Below are 23,817 nucleotides of genomic sequence, written 5' to 3'. Positions count from 1 at the left end.
CTTTTGATCAAACCCCTTTCTGCAACAAAGCTGTTCTGGGTCCCCATTGAAAATTTTCCATGATGCCAATGAAAGGTTCGCGCTGGAATGAGTGGGTGGATGCAGAATCATGGCTTGACTTTTGAGAATTGTTTTGCTGATGGATGGTAACTCCTCTTAAAAAAAAAACTGTCTCCATGTTATATGGGAAGTAAATGAACCAATGGATTGAAATTTTAATCTTCAGACTTTTAATGTCCGTTGGTTACTCAGACAGCACCATCCAAACCCATAACCACTGCCAGCTAGCAGACTCATTGGGCGAGATCTTCCGGCGCTTCACACCAGCGGGATGTTCCAGTCCTGCCGATGGCACACCCCTGCCGCAGGTTTCCCGGCGGCGTGGGGTGGGTTCAATGACAGCAGTGGGACCAGAAATTCCCGCCAACGCCAGGCTGCCGAGAAACAAGCCGCGGGCAGGACAGAGCATCTTGCCCCATATCCATTGGGTAAAGATGGTGTTGGGCTTCCTAGAAATGTTCACCTTGGTTGAATGGCTTGCCGATATTCACTACTTCAGACCACATTCGAGGAGTGGTAACTTACATACAGTTTCAGAGGTCAGGTGCATCCACACAAATACGTCCTTGCAGAAAGGTGGGGTAGGAAACACCTGGTCCCTTTCTGGTTGGCTGGGTCAGCATTTCTATTAATACTGGATTATAAAAATGCCAAGAAAGAAAATGAAAGGAAGATAAACAGGATGTCTCATTCCATGCTTTGGCTAAAAGGATGAAATATATAAAACAATAAAAGGATGAAACAGAATACATATAATTTTTATATTTATTTTATTGGCAGTGGAAAATAATTGTTTCAGTTCTAGTATCCACTGAAACCAGGCAACAAATAATACTGTGACAAAATAAACAAAAGTTTTGGATATACTGTACAAAACAAGAGCATTTCAAGTGCAAAGACCACAATGTTGTGTTCTCAGTTGGCTACTGAAAGTTGCAAACAATTACAGTTTATTTCTGTAAGCGACAGAAAGGAAGACCACATAGTCAGACACAGATGAACATGTCCTTCCAAGTGTGCACCAACTCAAGCTTAAAATTATTCAACTAGCTGAATTCAGGATTGTCTTTCTCTCTCTCTACCCCCTTCAAGTTTCAAACATTTGTAGTTCTTTAAAATGATGCAGGAATTATTCATCGTGCATGGAGCTGAAATGTACAGGACTGTCCACCATCAAAAATACAATGTTATTTGCTCCCCATTATCATTGATATTGGATCAAATGTCGATAGTGAGAGGAAACATTGAGTGCTATGTTTTAAATATAAATATAATATAAAACGACAATGAAATTATGTACATTGATGTTATCAATACAACCATTCCATGGAAGAAAACAATGAGTTTTTTGTTTTAATAATAGGGTCATTTTGGGAAATGGCCAAGGCTGATCATGAAGTACAAGGTTTTAATATGGTTGAAACAGCAATTTTGTGTACACAATTTAGATATTACTTACCAGCAGATATTATTCTAGAATGCGGATTAATCCATTATCAGTTTCATGTTTTTTTTAGAACGCACGGCAAGATCACTACTAATTTGTGGAAGAAATGAATTTCATAAAATTGTGTAACCCTAATCCATGAATGATTAGAAATGAATAATTTTACCTGTAACTTCAGTATTATACTATATAATAATCAGTTCTCCCTGAGAACTGAGCCAAATGTACTGCATAGAAATGCGTTTTGTTCACTGTATGTATACGCTGATTAAGATTAAACCTACACAATCAAACCCAGTTTACCATCATTTTTGGACTATCATTCAAGCAAACTGTTCATTAAAATTAAATTCTTCACCTTCCTTATAACAGAATAACTTGCTAGGTGACTTGAATTGCGTCTTCATAGCTATCAGAATTAGACAGCTCAGAGATCGCATTCGCAAAATTAGACAAATTGTCTGCTGTATTAGCAATGGTCAAAATGTAGATGATAAATATGCTAATGCTCAACTCAATATTTAGAACACCTGATGCGTGTTGAACAGGCACTGTCTGATGAGCGTCTGGCAGTTCACCAGATTTAGAATGAAATGTTTTGCTGAAACCCATGAATCATAGATCATCTCCTCATGTTCAGTAAATCCAGTTGCATTTGCAAAACTTTTATCCCAACACATTACATGTACGTTGCTATTCACCATTCATTCTTCCCCAGCTCAGCCATTCCCCAGCATAGAGTCGGTCACTGATGAATAAAACCAACCAGGCAATGTGGGTAAAAGGACATTTAATGGAGTTTCCAGAGCTGGATATTCCTGGCTGTTCGAAAGTAAATGCGATAGATAATATCCCTTTAATTGAATTGTTTGAAGATTTAAGTGGTGTTATTGACCATAATGTGTCATTCCACTTATCCTGCGTGTGCCACAAGAACTATAAATTACAAATTTACACACTTCACAGCTGCGTTTCTCTTCCCAAAACTTAAAATAAGCTGAAAGGTAGGAGATATATAGATTGAGCAACACACTCGGAAGTTAGCACGGCACACCCTCATTCCATACTTGTCACTCCAGGAAGCTGGAATGCAAGGACACAAGGCGGTGATGCGTGGCAGCAAAGCGTTGAATATATATGAACAGAGCACAACACCGGAGCAGCAGGAAGCTGTCATACCTCAAAAATAAGTGACTTTGGAAAGGGGCACAAAGGCGACATTTGCATGTTGCCAGTTAACAAAACTGCATAAAATTAGATATTTTCTGTCAAGGCATCAACTGACCAGTCATGCCCCAATTTACAGGGGTCAGACGGAAGAAACAGCTCAAGCAAGTGAAGATCTTGGAAGAACAGATAAGTTCAGCCACTCAAGTAGTGGAGACAGGTTTATGCAGCCCCAGCTGTTTTATCTGCTCCGGGGCCAATTTTTATAAAGCTGACTTGTGCTTTTTTTGTTGCTTGATTTTCATTCTGACTGTCACAACCAATTTTGTGGCATTGTGTCACAAGCTGCGGCATTGCACGCTTTTCAGATGACAATGTCCCTTAAATAAAATGACAGCGCTCGTCTTTAGTAGCTCCAATAAGTTGCACATAGTCACCCATCAAAAATAATCTGTGTGCTACAGTGTGACATTTGAACTGTCAATGTTATATGTGCACCAACAGCTTATGTTCACGGTCATGGCATGATCAGGGAAGATCTCAAAATATTCCTGGTAATTCCCCAGATTTGTCCAATGGATTATTTTAAGATATTAAAGATGTTTTTAAAGTGCATTTATATTTAAAGGCATGTGTGGTAAATGCACCACTTTTTATTCTGTTGGGTGACATAACAAGAAGGAATCTTTCTAAAAATCCAGATTTGTTGTCAGGGGATTGGTTCACTTCACATTGGGCTCATGTTTTTTTAAAAATGTTTCTTCTGAGTTGTTGTTACAATGAACATAATTATCCTATTGCCACTAATTAAAAAGTGAATGATCTCCAATTAGGTATCCTTGCTTTACTGTCAACTCAATCTCACCCATGGTGTCCTACACAGGGCTCCATGATGAATCCCATAGATCCAAATGGAATTAACATACATGGGGGTTAACAGAAGAGTAGATAGTAATTACTGATCTCTGATCAACCACCTATGAAATTTCCTTCCCTCCCACCCCCTCTCTCCACCCATCCCCTCCCCTCCCAATCCCTCCCCTCCCAATCCCTCTCCCACCGGCCCCCCGCCCCACGATTAGTGTGTTGCTGTTTAAAAATGGGGCTAGTTAAGGTCTATTAACAAAGCTGTGCATCACTAACACAGCACACCCAGAAGACATGTTCATCATCAAAAAACAGGCAATAAATAACAAAATGTTGTACAGTTAAACAACATTAGAATCAACAGCTTTCATTCACTGTTTGTCAGTTTATCTACATGTTCTTTTCTTCGAATTAGTACATTTGGTAAAATGACAATTACCACATGACAAGGCAAACTTGGCGAGAATAAATGAAAGTGCAAAACCAAGGACTGAGTACAATATCACTGCCCAAAGGAGAGGAAATAGAGGAACATTAAAAAAACCCAGAATGCCTGGAAAGCATTTGATGAGCTGGGGATCTGATGACAGAGATAAAAGGAAGATCCTTTGCTTTTTTAACTTTTACTAAATCAAATATGACCATAACCTATGGGTAGACAGAGGAATACAGAATCAGTTTATGTTAGCAAATGAGCTTGGTACAAAAAGATTTTAAATGGTGCCAATGGTATTTGAGTAAATGAGTCTTGTATATGCAGAGATGGCGGTGTGGTGTTGGCCCCTTTTCATTTTAACTGAATAATTTAATCACTTTCAAAACTCTGATCCGCACACTTCTTGAACCACTTCTTTGCAAGCATATTGGAAAAGTATATATTCAAACATTAAAATGCAGCAATAAGATTATTTCGCAATAAAGACCAGTAAAAAAAGTTGAATGAATTAAACTGAATTGCCACTGGGCACCTTTTAAACACAATTCAATTAACGTGACTGCTGGTTAAAACCAGCAACGAGAACACTCAGGGCATGATGCTGACAATAAACTTAATTAATAGAGATGTTTTTCAGATACTGCTAATATTTTCAGAGGGGAAAATGTTGACACAATGTTTGTTCAACATAATTTTAAAATGTTTTTCAAAATAATTGTGGTTAAAGCATTTAAGCAACTTTGGAAATCCAGCCATTTGATTAATTATTTTGATTATGAAATATGAAGGGACAAAAACGAGCTCCTCAATATGTTTGCCTTTCCAAGATTAAGCCAAGTGGTTTGCATGCATTCTTATTCAGCATGCTTTCTTCCAAGAAAGGGAAGTGGGGACTAGTTGCAATTTTATTAGGCAGAAGCAAAATGGACTTGGAAGATGCTGATGACATTTTCCAAATTTATTGGACAAAATGGCTGAATTTTGGGGGGACAAACTTGCAGCTATTACTAAAATAGGTATTTATGAATTTCTATTTTGTCTGGGCTTAAATGTATAATGCCAACCTTCGTAGACAACAAATTACAGGTGCAGCTGTCAGTTTCTTCTGTCGTCCTATTCAGTTCCTCCATATTGCATGATGCCAAACTCATTAAGTAAAATTTGTGAAGAAATTATAGCATATTTTTCTTTGTGGCACTTGGGAATTAAAATTTTTTACTGAGCATATTTAATTATTGCACTTGCAAAACACTTTAAGTTCAAGAATCATTTTGACCACTCCCACAAAGTGCTGAATTAAAACCATGTACCCTTCATTGACTTAGAAGGACCATATATCAATTTATTAAAAATGAATTTATAAAACATGATCAACACTTCATCAATCCTCATAGAAGTTCAGTTTTTTTCAAGGAACAGTCGCACAGACTCGAGGAACAAAAAAAGTGCCAGTGCTTAGTCACTTTTAAAAGGAACCTGGCTAAATTCCTCAGGAAATATCTGGAGAAGCTGAAGCAAGTGTCAGTTTGAGATTAACTTTTTGAAATCAGTTCCCTATGTCACAGGTAGATTGGGCATGGCTACTTTAACAGCAGACACCTGCCACGTTGTTTTAAGTTACTACTAGATTGTCACATTCATTTAAAAATAGGGAAAAGGGCAAAATGCCCCAGATCCTGGTTTTGGAAGCCATACTTTAAAGTGGTAAATCACAAGAGAAAATACCTTGTTCATACATTACAAGACACCTTTTGATAAAATGCTAAGTTTTTTTTCTTACAGAATATTTAAAGAACATTTTGCAATAGAAACTGCCCATTTCAAAACTGTTCAGTCAACATTGGCAATTACTATTATATCAGAAAGTTGAACGGCAACATTGAAGGTTTAAACTTTTTGAATGCTGCCCTGCTTTGCAGCGTCATAAAAACAAAAGTAATATTTCTACTATATATAATCCTTTAAAAATATGCTTTGTAACCAGAGTTGCATGTACAGCAATAAACGAGGTGATGAGGAATGAAAATGTTCTGATACGCGGCTTAGGAAAGGGAACCAGAAAAAAAAGACACAGGATTTGTGTAAGACTCAGGGATTCATCAGGCGAAAATAAAGGAAACAAACCCTTTGTGTAGACACAAGGCCAAGTTAAATACCTGTTGCAGTGCTATGAGGAGTCAGTATATCTTTTCAAAAATGTTCAGTGGAGCAAGAGATTCCAGGAGCTGGGAACTGCAATCAAATGGAGATTAAATGCTTATGCACACAGGAGGAGTCTGTTTAACCTCTGTTGTTTCCACAATAAACTAAAAATAATTATGATTCAAGCTACCCAGTCATACGTTATGCTACAATTAACATGGCAGACAAATAATTGCACACTTCCTTCGTTGAAAACGAATAATTCCTCATCAAATGGAACAAGGTGTCCTTGAAAGGTATTGGCAAGATAAAAGTGGCAGCAACATCAATGATTAAGACGGCATTTAGGTTGAATCTACATACTTCAAATTCCATTAAATTATCTAAAAAAAACGCTGTTACAGTCAGCCATATTATATACAATTACATTTAAAAAAACTTGCATTACTTCATGGCCATACGTTTACATACAGCAGGTATGATACACTTGAGAAAAATTACTACAACCAATGAAACCACAACTGTACTTGAGGTTAAAAGTTGACAGAACTTACTATTGACTGTACCAGAACAATATTACAGTAAAACAGCTCAAAAATGGATCTCTAGAATTTTCTACCAGCCTCGTAAAGGATAATCCCACAAAGTAAGTCATTACTGGATAAATAAAATGATAGTGTAAGATTTTGTTTCGAAGTAAACTATTGCCCATTTATATTCAATGTACATCTGAACCATCTGTGCCTTTCCAATTACTGTGCAGCAGCATTTGACCTCCATTGTTGATCTCACAGAGATGTAGTGGATTATTCCCGAAAGGCAGCCAGCATGTGTCCATACAGGTAGTGGGAATGAACTGGAAGAGACAATGTGCCAATTATTAATTATACTTTTTCCCAAACCTGCTTTCTCCCTGCCTGTCCGATGGGAGTGCCAGACAGGGCGAAGAACAGTTCCACAGAGACCATTGCTTTTCCCAAGAGGCCACTCTTCATGTTCTGGCTGAAGAGCAAATATTAGCAGCTTGTTCAACTGTGGGAGGCCTTAATGTGCAATTCTGCCCTCAACTGACCTCCATGTGCTTGCACTTTGCAGTTGGTAAGCCATTAGGTAAGGAGCACAGAAAGAACCTTGGCTGTTGGTTGTTTTTTTCTCTTTTCTCCTTAGCCTAGGGGCACTGAGGCTAGTTGTAATGCCTTAACGCCTGCTCCAGCTGTCTCATCAATGATCAACCTTGCATCTCGGTTTTAAGGAACAAAGTTAAGCTTCACTGCAGTTGGGATCGCAGCATACATTCATCGCACCTATTGCCCAACACACAAGACATTTCACCTTCTTTCTTTAAAAATTAGTTGACCCAAGAGGCTTATAAGCCTGAACTTTTACAACTTGGTCAGCATTCGTTAGCAAGCCCTGAATACACACTCTAAGTTCATGGTTTACTGGTAGGATTGTCTAGTCAGAGACTTGTCACATACTTGCAATCTACAGGCGCTTTCACACATTATGGTGATGGAAATACGCTTACCTAAAGGTGACCAGATTTCAAATTTGCTGAAGAGGGACATTCTTTTTTTTTTTAAAAAGGGTGGGATATGAACAAGAAATGTAAATTAATTTTCAAGACTGTTCCAAGGGCAATTGAATGGGTGATTTCCCGCCAGGAAAATCAATCCAATATTGTTTTTTGGGACAGTTAGATGATCAGTGTGTACAACCTAATTTTAACAAATTACGTCTCTGCATCAGAATAAAGGAGGGGATGGGCAGAAAGAATCCGCCATTCTCACGGTGAGATCCGGAGTAATAGTGCATGCTATTCACGGGGGAGTTATTCAATGCAACACAGAATATTCTTCTCATCCCAGACAATGAGAATTCAGCTCCACCATATTGAATAACTCATGCTAGCCCCGGTGATGCACTTGATAAGTTTGCAATCTGAATTACATTTTAATTGTATTTTTTGCTTTAAAAGGAATTTGTTCTCCATTTAAAACTTACTTTCAAATTAGGTTACATTATGTTATTATATTTTTAAATTATATTGACAACGTTAACACTGCCCCAAAAAAAAACGCTTTCAAAGTTGGAATCAGGCATCCCTTAAAAGTCATTATTTTAGATTGAAAAATGAGATTGTCTTCAGATGGGAATCAAAGTTCAGTCACATCCATTCATCAGGAGTAACTGCAAGTGCCCTTGGAAATAACCCAAAGTCAATTCATTGAACCAATTTGCTTTTTATTCTCAAACCTTTTAGTCAAGAGTGACACTACACAATTCAGTAAAAGCTTTGTGTTAGCTACTAACCAGAAAGCAGTCTACAAGTTTCATTGTCTGTTATTAATCTCCTTGAGGAAAACCGAATGCAACAAGAATGGTACCCGAGATCTCCACGGAATTGTTTGAATATATTGCCTCCAAATGCAGGAGAATTTTAACAGTGAATTACCAAGTTAAACACAGTAAGGGAAGGGAGAAAACCAGAAGATGTATTTCTGGAGAAAGGGGATTGTGGTGCATGAGAGCTGACTGAATATAATTTTAAAAAAATAACAGTATTGCATGAAGAATTGGCATTGGCGTACTGGAGAATTTGCAAGATTAAAGAAGTCATAAAAAGAAGATTTGATCATTGACAACAATGTTTTTCTAGCTGCCATGGGAAAATGCCTATGGATATTGCCTGTAGAATAATAAACCCTCCTGAGGAATGTCACAATTCATATATTTACCGTACTGTTCTTCTCGAATGCACAGTCAGGTAACTCTCAAGAGCATTTAGGGATGGGGCAGTAATCATTAGCCTTGCCTGTGATGTTCTCAAGGATGAATGTTCTTAGACACAGGCACTGTAAAGGATGAACCATTTTATGTGTTGTTCTTGAAAACTCGGGCATTTTCAACTTGTTGGCTAGAGCATGAGAACATTGTTGCTAGGCAGTGTCAGTTAAACAACATTCATCAATCACTGAGCTCAGTCATGAGAATAGCCTGGTTCATCATGGGAAATAGTCACAACACTCAATTTAACACACAAGACCTTTTCTGAATTGCATCGATTTTCCACTTATGCATTACATGCGAGGACAGAATTAGGCCTGAGCACAGATTGTAATTTATTTGCAAGGCTGCAGGTAGATACGTAATGGTGAGTGGTAGACTTCAGGGGGAGCGGGTGGTTCTGGTCAATGTGTACGCCCCCAACTGGGATGATGCGGGCTTCATGCGGCGAATGTTGAGCCGGATCCCGGACCTGGAGACGGGGGTTTGATCTTGGGAGGGGACTTTAATACTGTGTTGGATCCGGCTCTGGATCGTTCGAAGTCTAGGACGGGTAAGAGGCCGGCGGCGGCCTCAGTGCTGAGGGGGTTCATGGATCAGATGGGAGGGGTAGACCCTTGGGGGTTTTTGAAGCCGGGGGGTAGGGAGTTCTCCTTTTTCTACCATGTCCACAAGGCTCATTCCCGGATTGACTTTTTTGTTCTCAGCAGGGCGCTAATCCCGAGAGTGGTGGGGGCGGAGTATTCGGCGATAGCCATATCTGACCATGCTCTGCATTCGGTGGACCTGGAGCTGAGGGAGGGGAAGGATCAGCACCCACTGTGGAGGTTAGATGTGGGGCTTCTGGCAGAGGAGGTAGTATGTGGGTGGGTCCGTAGGGGTATAGAGGGGTATCTGATGGCCAACAATAACGGGGAGGTGCAAGTTGGGGTGGTTTGGGAAGCGCTGAAGGCAGTGGTTAGAGGGGAGCTGATATCCATTCGGGCGCACAGCGAGAGGGGGAGAGCGTTGAGAGGGAGAGTCTGGTGGAAGAAATGGTAAGGGTGGACAGGAGGTATGCGGATGTCCCGGAGGAGGGGCTTTTGAGGAAGCGTCGCAGTCTCCAAGCGGAGTTTGATATACTGACCACCTGGAAGGTGGAGGCGCAGTGGAGGAGGGTGCAGGGGGCAGTATATGCGTATGGGGAGAAGGCAAGTCGGATGCTGGCCCACCAGCTCCGGAAGCGGGAGGCAGCGAGAGAGATAGGGGGTGTCACAGATGCAGGAGGGAACTTGGTGCGGGGTGGCAGGGACATTAATGGGGTGTTCAGATCCTTTTACAAGGGGCTGTACCGGGCGGTCCCCCCTAGGGAGGTGGGTGGGATGGACCGCTTTCTGGATAGGCTGGAGTTCCCAAGAGTAGAGGATGAGCGGGTGGAGGATCTGGGGGCCCCAATCGAGTTGGAGGAGCTGATAGAGGTGCTGGGGAGCATGCAGACAGGGAAAGCACCGGGACCTGACGGGTTCCCGGTGAAGTTTTATAAGAAGTTTTCAGATCTGCTGGGCCCGCTGCTTGTGAGGACCGTGAATGAGTCGAGGGAAGGGGGGGCTCTGCCCCCGACGATGTCTAGAGCAATAATCTCATTGATCCTGAAGCGGGATAAGGACCCCCTCCAGTGTGGGTCTTACAGGCCGATTTCGCTCCTCAACGTGGATGCAAAGTTGTTGGCTAAGGTACTGTCCAGAAGGGTGGAAGATGTGGTCCCAATGGTTATCCATGAGGACCAAACGTGGTTTGTGAAGGGGAGGCAGCTGAATGCCAATGTGAGGCGGCTTCTTAATGTTATGATGATGGCGTCGGCGGCTGGGTAGGCGGAAATACTAGCATCGATGGACGCGGAGAAAGCTTTTGACAGGGTGGAGTGGAGCTACCTGTGGGAAGTGCTGAGGAGGTTTGGGTTTGGTGAGGGATTCATCAGCTGGGTGAGGTTGCTGTATAGCTCCCCGGTAGCGAGTGTGGTGACGAATGGGAGGAGGTCAGAGGACTTTCGGCTTTCCCGGGGGACAAGGCAGGGGTGCCCCTTGTCTCCCCTGCTCTTCGCGTTAGCGATTGAGCCCTTGGTCATGGTGCTGAGGGATTCGAAGAACTGGAGGGGGATTGTGCGGGGGGGGGGGGGGGGGCACCGGTTGTCGCTGTACGCAGATGATTTACTGTTGTACATCGCGGATCCGGCGGGGGGGGGGATGCCAGAGGTGTTGAAGATACTTGGGGACTTTTCGGGCTACAAGCTCAACGTGGGGAAGAGTGAGCTGTTTGTGCTGCACCTGGGGGACCAGGAGAGGGAGATAGGAGAGCTTCCGTTGAAGAGGGCGGAGAGGAGCTTTACATATCTTGGGGTCCAGATAGCTCGGAGCTGGGGGGGCCCTGCACAGGCTAAACTTTTCGAGGCTGGTGGAACAGCTGGAGGAGGAGTTCAGGAGGTGGGACGCACTGCCACTCTCTTTGGCGGGTAGGGTCCAGTCAGTTAAGATGACGGTGCTCCCGAGGTTTTTGTTTCTTTTCCAGTGCCTCCCCATATTGATTCTGAAGACTTTTTCTAAAGAGGGTTAATAAGAGTATTCTGGGGTTCGTGTGGGCGCGGAAGACCCCGTGAGTGAGGAGGGTATTCCTGGAGCGAAGAAGGGAGGTAGGCGGTTTGGCGTTGCCCAACCTGTGTGGGGATTACTGGGCCATTACTGCAAACGTGGCAATGATTCGCAGGTGTGTGATGGAGGGGGAGGGTGCCGCATGAAAGAGGTTGGAGGTGGTGTCCTGTGTGGGTACGAGTTTGGAGGCATTGGTGACGGCCCCGCTCCCACTCCCCCTGGCAAGATATTCCACGAGTCCGGTAGTGGTGGCGTCCCTCAAAATTTGGGGGCAGTGGAGGCGGCATAGGGGGGAAGTGAAGGCCTCACCGGTTTGCACCAGGGAGAATAGATGGTGGGTTTTTGAGTTGGCATAGGGCAGGCATCAGGCGGATGGGGACCTTTTCCTCGATGGGAAGTTTGCGACTTTAGAGGAGTTGGAGGGGAAGTGGGGCCTCCCCCTGGGAATGCTTTCAGGTATATGCAGATTAGGGCGTTTGTTAAGCGGCAGGTGGCGGAGTTCCCGCTGCTGCCGCCTAGGGGGGGGTGAAGGATAGGGTGCTCTCAGGGACGTGGGTCGGTGAGGGTAGGATCTCGGCAATTTATCAGATGATGCAGGAAGAGGAGGCCTCAGTAGAAGAGCTCAAAGCGAAGTGGGAGGAAGAGCTAGGGGAAGAGATCGACAATGGGACGTGGGCGGATGCCCTGGGGAGGGTGAACTCGTCCTCTTCTTGCGCACTGCTCAGCTTAATTCAGCTGAAGGTGCTGCATAGGGCGCACGTGACGGGGGCCAGGATGAGCCGGTTCTTTGGGGGAAGAGGACAGGTGTGGGAGGTGTTCGGGAGGCCCGGCAAACCACACCCACATGGTCTGGGCATGTCCGGCGTTGGAGGGGTTTTGGAAGGGGGTGGCGGGGACTTTGTCCAAGGTGGTCGGGTCCAGGGTGGAGCCAGGCTGGGAGCTCGCAATCATTGGGGTAGCATCGGAGCCGGGAGTGCAGGAGGCGAGAGAGGCCGGTATCCTGGCCTTTGCGTCTCTAGTAGCCCGGCGTAGGATTCTCTTACAGTGGAGGGACGCGAAGCCCCCGAGCCCGGAGGGTAAGGGGGGGTGGGTTCGGGGTTTGTTAAGGGGGTTTAGTTTTGCGACGGTGTGTTTGTTATTTTCTTCGTTTTTGTATTGTTATTAAGTTATTAATTTATTGCTTTGTACTGGGGGGGATTTCTCTTTCTGTTTAGTTCTACACCTTGTTTACTTTACTGTTGGGAGAAAATTTGTTGTTGAAAAATTTGAATAAAAATTATTTTAAAAAAAATGTATTTGCAAGGCCATCAATTATTTAATTGATCATATCTCCTTGTCCGCTATTTGCATCTGCTTGCACGTTTGCTAGCAGGTTACACTTAGAAATTAAAAGGGCTAATATTCAGTAATTAGATTGATTTATTAATAACAACATTTTTTTTGCAGGCTGCTGATAACTTTGGCCATTGACAAGTTAGTAACATTGATATTGTACAGGAATGTTATAGACTGGTCCTTGCACAAGGCTCGAGACAATTACAAGCTGTCATGACTGAAGTTCTTCAACATTATGAGTTTGCACCTGCAGATTGAAGGCTGGTTATCATTATGCACTAATGAGTAACTAAATTTCCCCAAATTCTCCATTCCATCCACATAGTGATGAGCATCAGAAAGTAAAAATTGCATACTTACTGGTAATCACTGCTGACCCCCTGACTGCTCTGGCTGTCAGCAGGAGTAGGTGCGCACTGTTGATATGTCTAACCTCTGTGTCCCTGATGTGCCAACTATGTTCCAGTCAAATGACAAAAACACACACATGCAAGTAAGTACAGCAAGTCATGCCTGTAAGTTAGCACAAACATACAAGTAAAGCTTCAAACAAGTGTTCTCCCAGTGACTTTCCATTTCCCTCCTTTCCGAGGCTGCTCAGTTCCCAAGCTTTGTCTTGCAATTGGGAAGTGGTAAAATGGGGCAGACTGGGGTAGTCTTTGTGAGTACAGCCCTTTCCTACCTTCAGCTCCTTTGTTCCGCCTTTCCCCAACTCTCCTGAATGTCACTGATTTCTACATCCAGTATCGTGAGATAGTGGAAAGGGAAAAATAAGCACTTGGCAGGCTCTGTCTTTAACTATCTGCAACCAGCCCCTTCTTATAAACATTTACCTCTTCGTTCACCTGAGGAAGGAGCAGTGCTCCCAAAGCTAGTGTTTGAAATAAACATGTTGGACTTTAACCTGGTGTTGTAAGATTCTTACTGTGTGTGGTAGTCTGACTAAGGGTATTACGGTACCTCAGAGGTGAGCTGCTATTGGTGCAGAGGACTCGCTGCCCATCGGCCCGGGTAAGTCATGTGCCTCTCAGCCCGTAGCTCCGCCTACAAGGCGGGATACAAGAACCCGTGTTCCCCGGCAGTCAGACATTCTTCTGTACGTCTGTTGCCGGGCACACATCTTGTGCATTAAAGCCTGTTGTTTGGATCACATCTTTGTCTCGTGTCCAATTGATGGTGCATCAATTTAATGCACAAGTTTTAAAAGATGGAGCTTCGTATCAAGCCGGAGTGCCTTCGACTCAGCCCGCATGCAACAAATGCTACAGCTGCATTTAAACACTGGCTGGCGTGTTTCAATAGTTATTTGAGCACAGCCGAAAGCCGCCCGACAAGGGAACAAAAACTACATATCCTCCACTCGTGCGTGGGCACCGCTGTGTACACGCTCATAGAGGACACGACAGACTATGACGCAGCTATGGACTTGCTAAAAGGACATTTCATCCGGCCGGTGAACCAGGTCTACGCACGGCACTTGCTGGCCACGAGACAGCAATTCCCTGGTGAGTCCTTAGATGAATTCTACCAGACCCTCCTTGTTCTGGGGAGAAACTGCGCCTGCCCACAAGTTTCTGCGGCCGAGCACACCGAACCTTTAATTCGAGACACTTTCGTGGTGGGTATTCAATCTTCCCAGATCCGCCAGAGACTCTTGAAGAAAGAAACTTTAAGCCTCGCTGAGGCACGGGCTCTCGCCTCCTCTCTCGTTATCGCTAACTGCAACGCCTGCGCGTACGCTCCCGACCGCATGGCGGCCCCCTGGGCGGCATGGAACGCGACCCCCCTCACCTCTGCAGACTCTGACCCCCCCAGGCTTGCGCCACAGGGCACCCCAATAAACCCACGGGGCCCCGCTGCTACTTTTGCGGCCAGGCAAAGCACTCCCACCAGCGCTGCCCGGCCCGCACCGCAAAAAGGGCCATTCTACGGCCGTTTGCGAGTCCAAGGTGGTCGCTGCAGTCCCGAGCAGCGACCGCGGGTCCCACTCCTCATGCGCCCCACGGACCTCTCTGCCCCCACCCCCAATGAGTGGTCACCGGGCGCCGCCATTTTGGGCCCCCGACGTCACGTCTGATCCACTGGTGCCGCCATTTTGGGCCACTGACTCCACGTGCGACCCCCGGGCGCCGCCATTTTGTTCACCCCCCACCATGTGCGGCCGACGGGCGGCGCCATCTTGGATCGGCACAGAGGACACCGCAAGTGACCACTCGCTGCCGGATGACGACTCGAAGTTCCTGCGACGACTCGCCTCAGTAACGTTGGATCAGTTAGGGCCCCGCACGCTTTCCACGGCGACCACGAAGATCTTCCTCAACGGTCACGAGACGAGCTGCCTGTTGGACTCAGGGAGCATGGAAAGTTTGTCCATCCCGCCACGGTAAGACGCTGCGCACTCCGGTAAAACAAAGAATCGCTCTGGCGTCCGGTTCGCACTCGGTCCAGATCACAGGGTGCTGCATAGCGGACCTCACGGTCCAGGGGAGGGTGTTTAAAAAACTATAAGCTCTTCGTCCTTCCCCACCTCTGCGCGGCAGCACTCCTGGGGTTAGATTTCCAGTGCAACCTCCAGAGCTTAACATTCAAATTCGGCGGCCCTATGCCCCCCCTTACTGTCTGCAGCCTCGCGTCCCTCAAGGTCGATCCCCCATCCTTGTTTGCAAACCTCACCCCGGATTGCAAACCCGTCGCCACCAGGAGCAGATGGTACAGTACCCAGGACCGGACCTTCATCAGGTCAGAAGTCCAAAGGCTTCTGAAGGAAGGGGTTATCGAGGCTAGCAACAGCCCCTGACGAGCACAAGTGCTGGTGGTTAAGACCAGGGTAAAAAATCGGATGGTCATAGACTACAGTCAGACCATCAACAGGTTTTCGCAGCTGGATGCGTATCCTCTCCCACGTATCTCCGACTTGGTTAACAGGATCGCGCAGTACAAGGTTTTTTCCACGGTGGACCTTAAGTCCACCTACCACCAGCTCCCCATCCGCACGAGTGACCGAAAGTACACTGCGTTCGAAGCGGATGGGCGACTCTACCACTTTTTAAGGGTTCCTTTTGGTGTCACGAATGGGGTCTCGGTCTTCCAAAGGGAGATGGACCGAATGGTCGACCAACACGGTTTACAGGCAACCTTCCCGTATCTCGACAATGTCACCATCTGCGGCCACGACCAGCAGGACCACAATGCCAACCTCTGCAAATTCCTCCGTACTGCAAAACTCCTTAACCTGACCAACAATAAGGATAAGTGCGTGTTTAGCACCGACCGTCTAGCCATCCTCGGCTACGTGGTGCGTAACGAGTGATAGACCCCGACCCCGAACGCATGCACCCCCTGATGGAGCTCCCCCTCCCCCACTCTCTCAAAGCCTTCAAGCGCTGTTTGGGCTTCTTTTCATATTACGCCCAGTGGGTCCCCAATTACGCCGACAAAGCCCGTCCCCTCATCCAGTCCACCCCGTTCCCCCTGTCGATGGAGGCCCGCCAGGCCTTTAGCCGCGTCAAAGCAGACATTGCAAAGGCCACAATGCGCGCTATCGATGAGTCCCTCCCCTTTCACGTCGAGAGCGACACGTCTGAAGTTGCTCTGGCGGCCACCCTCAACCAAGCGGGCAGACCCATGGCCTTCTTCCCCCGGACCCTCCACGCTTCCGAAATCCGACATTCCTCGGTCGAGAAGGAAGCACAGGCCATAGTTGAAGCGGTGCGACATTGGAGGCACTATCTGGCCGGCAGGAGGTTTACCCTCCTCACAGACCAACGGTCAGTAGCTTTCATGTTTGATAATGCACAGAGGGGCAAGATAAAAAACAATAAAATCTTGCGGTGGAGGATTGAGTTGTCCACGTTCAACTATGACATCTTGTATCGTCCTGGGAAGCTAAACAAGCCTCCCGATGCCCTGTCCCGCGGTACCTGTTCCAACGCACAAGTGGACCGCCTTCGAACCCTCCACACGGACCTCTTCCACCCGGGGGTCACCCGCTTTTTCCATTTCATAAAGACCCGCAACCTGCCCTACTCCATCGAGGACGTCAGGACAGTGACCAGGGACTGCCACATCTGCGCCGAGTGCAAGCCGCCCTGAACGAGCGCACCTGATAAAGGCTTCCCGCCCCTTTGAACGTCTCAGCATGGACTTCAAAGGTCCCCTCCCCTCCTACAACCGCAACACGTACTTCCTCAACGTGATTGACGAGTACTCCCGTTTCCCATTTGCCATCCCCTGCCCTGACATGACCACAACCACCATTATCAAAGCCTTGCATACCATCTTCTCCCTGTTCGGTTACCCCGCATGCATTCATAGCGATCAGGGATCCTCATTTATGAGCGACGAGCTGCGTCAATCCCTGCTGAGCAGGGGCATCGCCTCCAGGAGGACGAGTAGTTACAACCCCCGGGGTAATGGGCAGGTCGAGAGGGAGAACGGTACGGTCTGGAAGACCGTCCTGCTGGCCCTACGGTCCAGAAATCACCCAGTCTCCCACTGGCAAGAGGTCCTCCCAGACGCCCTCCACTCAATCCGGTCACTTCTCTACACCGCCACTAACCAAACGCCCCACGAACGTCTTCTTGTTTTTCCCAGGAAGTCTTCCTCAGGGACCCCACTCCCGACCTGGCTGGCTACCCCCGGGCCCATTCTGCTCCGGAAACACGTGCGGGTGCACAAGTTGGACCCGTTGGTCGAAAGAGTCCAGCTACTCCACGCGAATCCGCAATACGCGTATGTGGAGTATCCAGACGGGCGACATGACACGGTCTCCCTCCGGGACCTGGCACCCGCCGGAGCTCGGCCACACCCCCCCCCCCCCCCCCCCCCCCAACACCCACTGCCCCCAGCAACGATGCACCGACAGGGATCCCCTCTCCTGGCTGACCCCCTGAACTGGCCCCCGCTAGCTCCGACCAGGGGTGTGGACACAGAAACAAGATCATTGCTCCCGGAGCCACGGACGACCACTGCTCCGACGTCACCGGCACCACTACTCAGGTCAAGCAGGACATCGAAGGCGCCCACTCGACTGATTGAATCGATGTGACCTACGGGTGGACTTCTGTCTGCGGATGGACTCTTGTATTTTTTTGTTCTTTACCTATTCACCCATCTCCCCCCCCCCCCCCCCCCCCCCCCGATTATGCACACTGTATATAGTTATTGTTCTTTTCTCCTCTTGCATATTAGTTACGGATCAGTGGGCAGCCATCGATGCAACGGCACGGCCTAAACATCTCTAGTCATACTACTAGTCTCACGTACTGACATAAACCCCCCCCCGCCCCGGCTTCTTTTTCAAAAAGGGCTGAATGTGGTAGCATGGCTAGGGGTATTATGGTACCTCAGAGGTGAGCTACTATTGGTGCAGAGGACTCGCTGCCCATTGGCCCGGGTAAGTCATGTGCCTCTCAGCCGATTGGCTGAGAGGTAGGTAGCTCCACCTACAAGGCGGGATACAAGTGTGGTGAATGTAATATATGAATGTATATATACTAATTCTCACTGTTATTGTAAGCGTAGTAGTGCCATCCTACCACTAGGGGGAGTAGCGCTGGGAGCACTTAGGAACTTGTACTGGGCTCCACCCTTGGTTCCGCCCACGACTCCTCCCCCTAGTGCAGCTGTATAAGTATCCGTGTCCAGAGTCAGCCTGGGTCACTACGAGTTCATCAACAGGTAACAGGCTGGCTCTGAAGTAAGTCGATTAAAGCCTAGATTCACATCGGAAACACGTGTCTGGTGAATTGATGGTTCCATCAATTTATTCCACTTAAGAACAGTAAGATCGATTATGGAATCGGCCCTCATGCCTGGACGCCTGGAACTCAACCTGCAGGATGCAGAGGCTAAGGAAATCTTCTCCCATTGGATCCGGTGCTTCAAGGCCTACCTGGCCGAAGCAAGCACAGCCGAAACTACAGAGGATCAGAAGCTGAGTCTACTGCACGCGAGGGTGAGCCATAGAATCTCAACGCAACTAAACTTGGCCAGTTCATATACTGCGGCGCTAGCAGTTCTCGAAAAAATGTATGTAAGGCCAATTAATGAAGTTTATGCTCGCCATGTGTTTACAACTTGCCGTCAGCGGCCTACGGAATCACTCGCCAAATTCCTAAGAGAACTTAACAATTTGTCCAATGACTGTAATTACCAAGCGGTTACCGTGGCTGAACACAGGGAATTGGCGGTACGCAATGTTTTTGTAGCGTGCCTCAGGTCTAACTATGTGCGCCAACGACTGCTGGAAAAGGGGGCCCAGGACTTAGAAACGACTGTGGAAGCTGCGACCACGATGGAGGTCTCCTTCCGCAGCCGTAACCCGTTCCCCGCGACCCATCATGGGCCCCCGACCAACGACTCCCCCAGGCCTGTGCTACGCAGCCGCCCAGCCACCATGCTGCCCCAGCCTGCCATTTCTGCGGCCAGAACCAGCACCCGCGGCAGCACTGCCCGGCCCGCAACGCGACCTGCAGCAGCTGCGGGCGAAAAGGGCATTACGCTAGAGGGTGCCTCGCAAAAGGGGCCCCAGCTTCCAACTCCCCAGCGACTCGCAGTAACCGCTCCCCGCACTCTCAGCCCTGCGGGGCCCGAACCGCTGTGGCCTATGCCCCGACTCCGCCCCCTCCAGCCACGTGCGATTCATGGGGGCCACTATCTTGAATGCCATCTTCCTCGCCGCCCGCTACGTGCGACTCATGGGGGCGCCATCTTGGACGCCATCTTCCTCGCCGCCCGCCACGTGCGATCCACGGGCCCGATTGGCATCTCCGCGCTCGGACAACTCAGTGGAGGAATTCGAACAAGACTACGAACTCGGAGGGCAGTCATCACGGGGCTACTCCAGCACAGCTTATCGAGCCGCCGACTACCCGCAACTCAGCACGGTCAGCCTAGACCAATCCCGACCGAAGAATCTGCGAAACGCGATGGCAGAGGTCCATATCAACGGGTACAAAATGCCATGCCTCTTCGACGCCGGGAGCACAGAGAGCTTCATACACCCAGACCTGGTAAGACGCTGTTCGCTCCCCGTTTTCCCCGCGCAGCAAACTATTGCGCTCGCTTCAGGCTCCCACTTGGTCCAGATCCAGGGGCGCACTGCCGCGACACTCACAATCCGAGGCACTAATTAGTCGAAGTTTAAACTCTACATTTTGCCCGAACTCTGCGCGCCACTCATATTAGGCCTAGACTTCCAGTGTAACCTCAAGAGCCTCACCCTCAGCTTCGGAGGGCCCCTGTCCCCACTCATGATCTGCAGCCTCGCTACGCTGTGAATCCCTCCCCCTCCTCTCTTTGCCAATCTCATTAAGGACTGTAAACCTGTAGCTACTCGTAGCAGGCGGTATAGCCTGCAGGATAGGGTATTTATCAGAGCAGAGGTCCAAAGGCTACTCAGTGAGGGGGTTATGGAGGCCAGCAATAGTCCCTGGAGAGCTCAGGTGGTGGTCGTTAAGACCGGGGAAAAATTCCATATGGTGGCCGACTAAAGTCAGACTGTAAATAGATTTACGCTCCTCGACGCGTATCCCCTCCCCAGGATTGCAGACATGGTAAATCAGATCGCCCAGTATCGGCTCTTCTCCACGGTGGATCTGAAGTCTGCATACCACCAGCTCCCAATCCGCCCGGAGGACTGCCACTACACGGCATTTGAGGCCGATGGCCGCATCTTCCATTTCCTCCGGGTCCCCTTTGGCGTCACTAATGGGGTCTCGGTGTTCCAACGAGCAATGGACCGAATGGTGGACCAGTACGGGCTGCGGGCCACGTTTCCGTACTTGGACAATGTCACCATCTGCGGCTATGACCAGCAGGACCACGACGCCAACCTCCACCGTTTTCTCCAGACGGCACAGAAACTCAACCTAACGTACAACAAGGAGAAATGCGTTTTCCGCACATCCAGACTAGCCATCCTCGGCTATGTCGTGGAAAACGGAGTCCTGGACCCCGACCCAGACCGTATGCGCCCCCTCTTAGAACTCCCTCCCCCTCATTGTCCCAAGGCCCTCAAACGGTGCTAGGGATTTTTTTCTTACTACGCCCAGTGGGTCCCTCAATATGCGGACAAAGCCCGCCCACTCTTTAGGACCACACAATTTCCCCTGTCAGCCGAGGCACGCCAGGCCTTCGACGGCATCAAGCAGAACATCGCCAAAGCGGCCATGCGGGCGGTGGATGAATCCACCCCATTCCAGGTAGAGAGCGACGCCTCAGAGGTAGCTATTGCAGCCACGTTAAACCAGGCAGGGACAAAACCGACCCCCTTGTTGAGAAGGTGCGCCTGCTCCACTGCAACCCCCAGTACGCATTCGTCGAGTTCCCTGACGGCCGTCAGGACACTGTATCCCTCCGGGATCTGGCAACCGCCGGATCCAGCGCCCCCTCTGCCCCCACAGAAGGATCTGTCACCCTACACCCCATGCTGCCGCCCCCTTGCGCTCCAGAGCCCATGAGCTCGCTCCACCAGTCCCGCGCACCCATGCCGGCCAGCCCCCCGTCGAACCAGGAGAGTATGAAGCTTGAATACAACCCTCCCTAGAGTCCACCACCGTACCCCAACACACTACACCCGTCCAGCCACCGCAAGAGGCCGCAACACCGGTGTTCCGCAGGTCTCAGCGGACAATCCGACCGCCGGACAGACTGACGTTATAGACTAGACCACCACCCCCGCCGGACTTGATTTATTTTGCAGGGGGTGAATGTGATGAATGTAATATATATGAATGTATATATACAAATTCACACTGTTATTGTAAGCGCAGTAGCGCCATCCTTCCACTAGGGGGAGTAGCGCTGGGAGCACTTAGGAACTTGTACTGGGCACCACCCGTGGTTCCGCCCATGACTCCTTCCCCTAGTGCAGCTGTATAAGTATCCGTGTCCAGAGTCAGCCTGGGTCACTACGAGTTCATCGACAGGTAACAGGTTGGCTCTGAAGTAAGTCGATTAAAGCCTAGATTCACATCGGAAACATGTGTCTGGTAAATTGATGTTTCCATCAATAAGAACCCGTGTTCCCCGGCAGTCGGCCATTCTTCTGTACATCTGCTGCCAGGTCCACTTCTTGTGCATTAAAGCCTTTTGTTTGGATCACATCTTCGTCTCGTGTCCAATTGATGGTGCATCACTGTGCTCACCCCAGTCCAACGCCGGCATCTCCACATCATATAAACATTTAAACAGACAATGTTGTAAATACTTGGGGGCTGTATTAAAACTAAAAATCCCCATGAGATAGCACATAAGCTTGAACCAATAATTTCCTGAGGTTAGATAATGGAATGCAAAAGCTTAGCTTATCAGTTAATGTTCCCTTCTTCCAGAGGAAGGAACATAATTAGGAGCTTAAAATGAAATTACTGCGGATGCTGGAATCTGAAACAAAATAGAAAATACCGGACAATCTCAGCAGGTCTGCGGAGAGAGAAGGGAGTTAACACTTCAGGTCTAGATGACTCTTTGTCAAAGATAGAGAGAACTCTCTAGCTTTGAAAGAGTCCTCATAAGGAGCTTCATTTCCTTAGCTACTCCTTCTGACACGGTTGCCAAGGTCAGAATCTCCACTTGAGCGTAGTGTGTATGTGTAAGAGCCACAACTTCACTCAACTGGTTTTACACCAACAACCTGCATTTCTATAGTGCCTTTAACCTCGGAAAGCAAATTCCAAGGCACTTCACAGCAGAGTAATCAAATGAAACTTGAGTGAGGGAAGGAGATTTTGGAACAAGTGAGTGAAAGCCTGGTGGGCTTCAAGGAGCAGCTTAAAGGAGGAGAGAAAGGCAGGGAGGTTAAGGGAGAGAATTCCTCAGCTCAGAGCCCAGACAGATGCAGGCATGCCTGCCAACAGAGGAGTGAAGGAAAGGAGAATGCACCATATTACAGAGTTTGGATAATGTTAGTAAGGTTTTAATACCTTCGCGCAGACCCTGATTTAAAGGAATCACGTTCCAGACAGGTACTCACTCAGCTCTCTTTTGAACAAAACAATCAATAAACACAAATGAAATGGGTGATGATGCGCTCCAGTCCCACGGAGCCCACTGGTCATGGAAGGACCACTGTTAGAGATTTGACAACAACAATCTAGAGGTTATCAATAAAATATTCTTCAAAAATAATTCTAGCAAATTACCACATTAAATTCACTGGTTTACTTATTGCCTTCCTTGTTTTAGGCTGACAATTTTCTCCCCTTCTGAAGGCATCAGTTGCTGATGTACAGTTCCCTGGTGCCAATCGTTTAGTGGCACTCCTGTTAGAGGCTTTTGTTCAACTGAACATAGAACGTGTTTCCAGGTGATTTGTTCGCAGGCATACTTGCAACCAAACCTGGTTCTCACTAACATTCATGCTTGTACAACTGTAAAGATTGCTGGGAGCCCGGCTGCTATTGTTATGCCTCACCTAATGCGTAGGCCTAGTTGAGATAATCTAAATCAGCACAGACGGAGGATCTCTGTTTCATGACGACTGTGGATCTCTGGCCCCATGACTCAATGCCTTAACTAGCTTGCTAATGGCATGCTAATATATTATTAAGATACACAACTGAAGGGTATTGTATTATTAAGTACTTGGAGCAGATATAAATAGGCCTGAATGGCCATTAACAGGTCCAGGCTGTAGATGTTCAAGGGGGTCGTCTGACCTGACTGCCCTCCCTATCGCGGCTACGTTCGTGGATAAGTGGTCTTGGAGAGGGAGCACACGGTGTCCACCAGCACGCTTCAGGCCTTCCACGACTGGTGTACTCCGTGGGGGCTGGGCCGCATCATCATCCGTTTCATCAGTGTTTAATTCATTGATTTTTGTTTGATTCAAAAGAGTTTAAATAGGAGAGAGCTGGGACACGGTGTGTGAAGAAAGAGCTGTGAGATTGGACAAAGTCAGTAAACTCTCTGAGGAAAGAAAAACCGAATCTTGATTTTGGCTTCACCAA

The 23,817-nt window shown here is 47.7% G+C and overlaps 1 protein-coding gene across 6 annotated transcripts in view; it reads right to left on the bottom strand.

Annotated features, from left to right (window-relative positions):
* Nucleotides 1–5,159: 5,159 nt before the first annotated feature.
* The window catches only part of LOC119978229 (liprin-alpha-2-like), a 768,706-nt gene continuing 750,048 nt past the window's right edge, over nucleotides 5,160–23,817 (bottom strand). For 5 of the 6 annotated variants that reach the window (XM_038819687.1, XM_038819682.1, XM_038819685.1 and 2 more), the window contains 2 exons: nucleotides 13,226–13,332; nucleotides 5,160–6,975 (listed from right to left, as the gene is read on the bottom strand). In XM_038819687.1, the coding sequence (XP_038675615.1) occupies nucleotides 13,262–13,332 (71 nt within the window). In that variant the 3' untranslated portion in view covers nucleotides 5,160–6,975; nucleotides 13,226–13,261. The remainder of the gene's footprint in view (nucleotides 6,976–13,225; nucleotides 13,333–23,817) is intronic. The other variant, XM_038819683.1, reaches the window with a different exon arrangement.

This window comes from Scyliorhinus canicula, chromosome 15 (assembly GCF_902713615.1).
Source record: "Scyliorhinus canicula chromosome 15, sScyCan1.1, whole genome shotgun sequence".
NCBI lineage: Eukaryota > Metazoa > Chordata > Chondrichthyes > Carcharhiniformes > Scyliorhinidae > Scyliorhinus > Scyliorhinus canicula.
Note: the sequence above shows the minus strand (reverse complement) of the source record. Positions and strands in the feature narration are given on the sequence as shown.